This window comes from Sus scrofa, chromosome 1 (genome assembly GCF_054392235.1).
Source record: "Sus scrofa isolate SSC_HxYL_T2T_F1_AM1 chromosome 1, Sscrofa_HxYL_maternal_Yorkshire_Landrace_v2.0, whole genome shotgun sequence".
Classification (NCBI taxonomy): Eukaryota; Metazoa; Chordata; class Mammalia; order Artiodactyla; family Suidae; genus Sus; species Sus scrofa.
Genome location: NC_139383.1, coordinates 212313662 through 212321451, shown reverse-complemented (window position 1 = coordinate 212321451; position 7790 = coordinate 212313662). Strand labels below are relative to the sequence as shown.

Below are 7790 nucleotides of genomic sequence, written 5' to 3'. Positions count from 1 at the left end.
CAAAAAAAAAAAAATCAAAACAAAAAGCTATGTAAAAAAATAAAGGAATTTGGAGTTCCCGTCGTGGCTCAGTGGTTAACGAATCCAACTAGGAACCATGAGGTTGCAGGTCTGATCCCTGGCCTTGCTCAGTGGGTTAAGGATCCAGCATTGCCGTGAGCTGTTGTGTAGGTTGCAGACGCAGCTCAGATCCCACGTTGCTGTGGCTCTGGTATAGGCTGGTGGCTATAGCTCCGCCTGGACCCTTAGCCTGGGAACCTCCATATGCCACAGGAGCGGCCCAAGAAATGGCAAAAAGACAAAAAATAAAAAAATAAAGGAATCATAGCAAAATTATACCCAAAAGGTCAAACTGCAAAAGACAAATAAAATCTCAAAAATTAACTGAATGGCCCCGCCTTTGTAAACCTCTAATAGATTGAGAAAAAAAAAGCAATGCAAACAAATGCCATTAGATTACATTTATTATATAAAGAGATCCTGTTACTTGATATGAAAAAGAAAGTAACTCCAATAGGTGTTACAAGGGCAAAGGACATAACATTTGATTAAAGGGGAAACACAGCTACTCAAAAACCACAAATATTTAACCTCATCAATCAAGGAAATAATTGGGATGCTATTTCTTGCTTATTCAATGCACAAATAGCAATTTCTACTTTTTCTATTTCCTAAATATACTCAAACGTGCTATTTTCGGTGATAAATTGAGTCATTAAGAAACAGGAAGTGTGAAATTTTCTGCCAATGCAGAAATCATAAAAACATTAAAATGAATCAACACCTGTACGGGCAGTATGGTTCAGATCCCTTGAAACCAATTCCTTTTTGTCCTGGTTCCTGAGTTTTATTATGAGATTGTCAATAAAGAGAAGGTTGTTCCTGATTTACACAATGACAATCTCCTAGTATAGGAATACAAATATATATGCATGTAAATGTACATATATAATTTTTTCTTCAGGTAGACAATTATTCCAGGAAAGTACCTTTTCAGAATCACTCACTTTCGAGGACTGCTGTGATTCCATTTGCTGATAAGTTCCCATTAGATCTCCTCATGTGGTTCTCGACCAGTAGGGATGTGCTTGGTATTGAAAAGGCTGCCTAGACTTTCTATAGCTGCCTCCTTAAGGAATCTGAAATTGGTCCTGTGCTTTAGACATAGCCAAAACATCTTTCTGATTGGATACAAAACAGCACATAGCCTTGAGGCAGATCACACAAAGCTCAGGATGCACAAGGGCTGGAGCAGCACAGGGCAATCACTTCAAATTAGATAGTCATGTTAGAAAGACTAAGTTGGGAGACTGAAGTTAAAATCCTATATAGCTTTATTCAACATATATCTTTGCCTTTTTCATATCATAAGTTTTACTGAACAAAAAGGTGGAAAGTAGCAGGGCCTAAATTTACTGAGCAAAAGCAATTCTCTGAGACCTGAACTTTGCTGAATAACCTGTATATATGCAACTCTACAGAAGACAATATACAAACAGCAAAAATAATACAAGTTTCATCTGTAGTAACAATTCAGTCAAATGACAAATTTGGTGGTCAATTTAATGTTGTATCCCTTATTTATATCAATTCATTAAGACTACATATAGACATTTATTCTCTAGTACTGAATTCCCATTTGAATAAAAATAGCTGCTGGGTAGAAGAAAAGAATTTAAATTTAAAAACAACTGCACTATAACTGAAGTACCAATCGAATTTAAAATTATATAAGTGTATGCATGTGCATGTATGCACATGTATTTTTTTTCTCTCCCTCTCCCTAGAAAGAGATATGAAACCCTGATTTAGGGTTATAATATTTTTTTGAGTAAATATTTTTGAATTTATTATTTCTCCAGTCTACTAATAATCTCCACATATACTTTTGTCTTTTTTGAATTTTTAGGGCTGCACCTGCAGCACATGGAAGCTCCCAGGCTAGGGGATGAATTGGAGCTGTAGCCACCGGCCTACACCACAGCCACAGCAACTTGGGATCCGAGCTGCATCTGCGACCTACACCACAGCTCACAGCAATGCTGGATCCTTGACCCACTGAACAAGGCCAAGGATCAAACCTGCACCCTCATGGATGCTAGTCAGGTTTGTTAACCACTGAGCTATGAGAGGGACTCTTCTCCACGTATTCTGAATGTACCTACACAATCTGGGGAGTTGGCAGCTGTCAAAAACTCCATGAAAAAAGGGAGGTAGCTATTAAGACTTGGAGACGTTTTCTGCTTATTATTTTAGATTAGGGCAAGCAGCCTCCCTTTGATGTTTTGACATAAAAGATGAAAACTTAGCATCTTTGAAGCATAATAAACATAATTATATACACTTACTACCATCACCTAAACTTTGACTTACACAACACCACAAAAAGACATCTAACAAACACTGTTCTACTTATCTTTTTACATTTGCTAAAACAGCTATGTTGAATACATTTTTAAAATGCATTGTTAACCATTTGATAAACATACTAAGCCAAACAATACAAATTACATCAATTACCTCTTTAATCTAATAACTGTACCAATCACTGTAAGAAGATACAACTGAAGTGGAAGTATGGGATCATCCATGATGCACTGCAAAAGTATTACAGCTTGGTCCTAAGAATGATCTGAAGGTGCTGATAGAGGTGATTCTCTAGAAGGTGATCCAGGGTTTTCTTCAGGTGGAAAAACTGTGAGAGTACAAGCTCGAATGCCACCAAGTGATTCTGGAAGATCAAAAACTTTATGCCACTCATCCTTTTCTGGGTCGTATTTTTGGACAATTTCCACCATACAACGATTATTCCAAGAATATCCACCTACAACATAGATTTTATTTTCAAAGACGGCAACTCCAACATCACTCTGGCCTCTTAACATGGCAGCAATTGGTGTCCACTGGTCAAGGGTTGGTGAATAGTATTCACAGCTTAGAACATCATCATAATCACTTGTTCCTCTGAAGTGATTGCCACCAATGACATAGAGCTTATCTCCAACTGTACACATGCAGTGCAGACCTCTGACTGTAGTCATTGGAGCCTTCTGTGTCCATTTGTCCGTATCAGGGTCAAAACACATGAGCTCGTTTTGGAAAGTGTCATGAGTAATTCCTCCTGAAATATACATTAAGCCTCCATATACTGTTCCAGCATGGCCATAGTGGGGTTCATTCATTTTTGCAACATAGCTCCACTCATTCATTCTTGGATTGTAACATTCTACTGTGGCCAGTTCACCAGCTGCACTTCGCCCACCAACAGCATACAAATGCCCTTTCAGAGCACTTAAGTGGAAAAATGTGCGCTTTTCATTTAATGATGCAACCTGCATCCATTTATTATACCGGGGATCAAATCTGAAAACTGTATCAACAGCAGTTTTTCCTTTTGTATCATAATTACTTTGACCACCAACAACATAAAGAAAGTTTCCAATGACAGCAATGCCATGCTGGTAACGAGGAGCATCCATGGGGGCTAAAGACCTCCACTCTTGAGCTCTTTCATCATACATCCGTAATTCTTTACTGACAACCAGCTGCTGCCTCAAAACTCCTCCTAATGTAACCAAGTGGGTAGAGTCAGATCTAATGGCAGTTCTATCTGACTGCATCACTGGCTGCATATATGGCATCATTTGGTAATTGCTAGCTTCCAAAAGCAAATTCACACAAGTATTGTCTGTTCTCATGAAATCTACTGTCTGCACATAATTGATGAGATCCTGTGGTGTCATCAGTGGAAATCGAATGTTCTTCATTAATTTTGCAGCATAATCCATCCGAGGGTCTTCCAACCTTAGCCAGCGACACGCAGCCTTGAAAAGCTCAAGTTCAGTACAGTGCTTAAGACTGTTGCTGGAAAGCACAAAGGCAAGCCGTTCAAAAGGGAGTTTTAGAAACTCCCCAGTACTCAATAATGCAGGAAAATTCTTCAGGATGAAATTATTGACATATTTATCTACTTCTATAAGATTGTAGGTGTTAGCAATTCGTCCAACCTCAACACAGTTATCTAAAGAGACTCCTGAAATAAGAAACACTTTACAGAAGTCCAAAACAGGTAGAATTTGCAAAAAGCTGGCAGCTTCAAGTGTGTCCTGAAGATTGTCCATATTAAGAGAAAGTTTTGCAGTATAAATAAAATCAATTATTTTCTTCAGACCAACTTTGTTCACACCATGAAGCTTAATGCACATTAAATCTTGTTCTTTCATTCCACCTGTGAACATAGCCTTGAAATAATCACTAGCAGACGCCATCATAGCTCGATGAACAGGGAAGATTTCATCTCCATCACCTGGTACCAGAGTCACATCACAAAGCAATCCTTCTATTCTAAGCTGATCAAAGCCTTGCAATACCACCGAACTGTGAGTATTGCTGGTAAAAAACCGTGTGGTTCCTGCCTTGCAAGGCTGTAAATGGGCAGAGACGCCCATTTCACCGTTACCAAGAGACACTTTCATGTGAAAGCCTTCCTGTTGCACAAAGATGTATGCCGGACAAGGAGGTTACGACCTGCAAGCTTTAAAGGAACCGAGGATGTCCCAAGAGCAAGAGAGCTCGCGTTCCTTATCAACAAGGGCAAACAATCGCCGTGGCGCCTCTCAGAACACACCAGTCATACACTGAATATTGTTCTGCAGCAGGACCACAAAGGGCTGTGGACCTCAAATCTGATTATTATGTAGATGATTCAACACCTGAAAGCAGTTAAGTGACCCGGTTCACCTCGTCCGGCCTGTGCTGCCGCTCCTCCTGCAGTTCCGCTGCCGGCAAAGGGGGAGGTGCCGCCACGTCCTGCGGTTCCACGGCTCGCTCGGCGGCGAGGCCGGGCACCTCAGCGAGCAGCCCGCTTCGCCCTCCACTAACCCTGGTGCGTCGCCACGGCTACGGACCCGTCTTTGAGCAGGGGCCTGGAACAGCGGCCTGGGCCTGGGAAACGGGCCGAGCCCCGGGACGCGGAGCCGCTCCTTCCGGAAAGGCCTTGTCCCAGGATGCCCCGGGCTAGGAGCGGCCGTCGCAAATACTGCGGCTGCGCGGCTGCCTGACATTGTCAGTGGGCGGGAGTGTGGGGGATGAGAGGAAGGGCAAGGGGGACTGGAAGGGCGGGTTTTGTGCAAGTGGGGGGCTGTGCTGTGTGGGCAGGGGCGGGGCTTCTTCGGTTTACTTAGAGCGGCTAAAGAAGCCGGAGTGGGTACACGTTCATCGTGTTTGGTATAAATCTTTCAAAGCAGCTGAACGCTCCCCCTAAATGAACACTTTGGGATTTACACTTCCTGGCTTCTGCCTGTTGCATAACAATGAAATGCGGCTCTAGTAGAAACTGAAAGAAAACCTGATAAATGGTGGCAAACGGGGAAGATCTTAAAGTTCTTCCTCTATAAAAAAAATCTTTATGATTCTTACCCCACACAATTAATGAACACTTTAATTATAGCCTTGGTTCATATTTTCAGATTTAAATCATTTAAAACGTCACGTGCCTCTTTTTAAATAGCAAATTGTGACCACGCTATGTAAATAACAGTCTGAATTTTTGCCTCCCAATGGAATTCTATTATCAGTAAATTTTTCCTGCTCTTGTTTTCCAATCAGAAAATTTTAAATAGGAGTTCCCGTCGTGGCGCAGTGGTTAACGAATCCGACTAGGAACCATGAGGTTGCGGGTTCTGTCCCTGCCCTTGCTCAGTGGGTTAATGATCCGGCATTGCCGTGAGCTGTGGTGTAGGTTACAGACGCAGCTCGGATCCAGCGTTGCTGTGGCTCTGGTGTAGGCCATTGGCTACAGCTCCGATTCGACCCCTAGCCTGGGAACCTCCATATGCCGTGGGAGCGGCCCAAAGAAATAGCAAAAAGACAAAAAAAAGAAAATTTTAAATAGATAATCCAGTTGTGAGATAACTACACATACTATGGTTTACTTTACCCATCACCTGTTCCTAAATATATACCTTCTTGTCCTCCACTGTTTTATAGAATCTGGGCACAAAACTATGTTTGTTTTTGGATAAATCCAAAAAGCAGAATAATGATTGAAGACATATAAAATTTTTTTTTCCAAAATATCATCAGCAGTGTTTGAGTACACATTTCCCCTCTACTGATCTTTCCCTTTATGGATATTTTACTAACTTAACATTTTAAAAAATTGAAGGATAGTTGATGAATTTACATTTTTAAAATTACTAGAAATTGAGATTTGAGCATATTAATAAATGTATACTTTGACACACTGCTTCCAAAATTTTCCAGTTTGAAGTTATTACTGTCTTTTAAATCCTTTCACTTTATTCATGCATATGCAAATTGATGACTATATAGTCTTATATTACACTCTCCCTATTTTTATTTAAAAGATAGCATACCATACTCACTGTTCTATACTTAATGAGATACTCTCATTCATATAAAGAGAGCTTCTTTATCTTGTTTTTTCTTGGCTGCCCCAGCAGCATGTAGTAGTTTCCAGGCCTGGGATGGAACCCTTGCCACTGAAGTAACCACAGCCACAGCAATGACAGTACCAGATCCTTAACCTGCTAAGCCACCAGGGAAGTCTCTTCTTTATCTTTTTAAATAGTTGTATTGTTTCCCAATAAGTGTGTGTCACATATTTTTCAAATTAAAAAAAAAAAAAAAAAAGCACAACCTAAAAGTTGAGAGTTATGTTTTATTCTGCAGATATTCTTAAGACTTCAAGCCTGGGAGGCCACACTGCAAGTAATCTTTAGAAAACTGTTGTGAAGAAGGCAAGGGACAAGCTTGGATATATAGGAGTTGTGCAACAAAGGGCACACAATCAGAACAAAAGATTACTGTTGATTTAAAAAAAAAAAAAAAAAAAAAAGGAGTTCCCATTGTGGCTTAATGGTTAATGAATCCAACTAGGAACCATGAGGTTGCAGGTTTGACCCATGGCCTCGCTCAGTGGGTTAAGGATCTGGCGTTGCTGTGAGCTGTGGTGTAGGTTGCAGACACAGCTCGGATCCCGTGTTGCTGTGGCTCTTGGCATAGGCTGGTGGCTACAGCTCCGATTAGACCCCTAGCCTGGAAATCTCCATATGCCGCGGGTGCGGCCCTAGAAAAGATAAACAAACAAATGAACAAATAAAAAATTTTAAAAATAACTAGATATCTCAAGTTAAAGAATTTAGTTCTTTTGTATGTATGGGAAGATGCAAGAGTCTGGGCTCACTGAAATCATTCCTTTGATATGCACTTCAGCTATCTGGGGTCAATAGCTTTTGTTAACTGATTTGGCAGGCAATATTTTATTTCTCCCATTATTTGATTATTCCCCTACTGATGGACATTTAGCTGGTTCCAGTGTTTTTCTTTTGTTTCTGGTGGATGGCAGCAAGGTCCAGAAGGCTCAGATCACTACTGTTCTCCATCAAATGCGTCAGCAAATCTTCAAACTGTTCAGTATAAGAGGTTAATTAAAATGGGATTGACCTGGAGAAATTCTACTGGATTTATCAGCTTGGGCAAGTCCTGGAGACCTGCTTGGTGGAGGAGTTGGGAATGGAAGGACTCCCCACAGCTGTGAAGACTCCATAATGTACTTGGAAAAGTACTTCCAAGGAATCAGTTTCTCTCTGGGAAAGAACAAATAAAGCTACTGTACATGGGAAGTTGTCAAAGTAAGAAACCATGAAATCCTTCTTCTTATTATCAATCTTGTAAGAAAGATTAAGAACTAAGAAACCACAGATATGCTTTTTTTTTTTTTTTTTTCCAGCCATGCCCATGGCATGTGGATGTTCCTTGGCCAGAGA

The 7790-nt window shown here is 40.6% G+C and overlaps 1 protein-coding gene across 1 annotated transcript; it reads right to left on the bottom strand.

The window, feature by feature from the left end:
• Positions 1–446: 446 nt before the first annotated feature.
• On the bottom strand, positions 447–5011 carry KLHL9 (kelch like family member 9). Its single transcript, XM_005660068.4, has one exon. The coding sequence runs from the start codon at positions 4473–4475 to the stop codon at positions 2622–2624; it is 1854 nt and encodes a 617-aa protein (XP_005660125.1). The 5' UTR covers positions 4476–5011; the 3' UTR covers positions 447–2621.
• Between the last annotated feature and the right edge of the window lie 2779 nt (positions 5012–7790).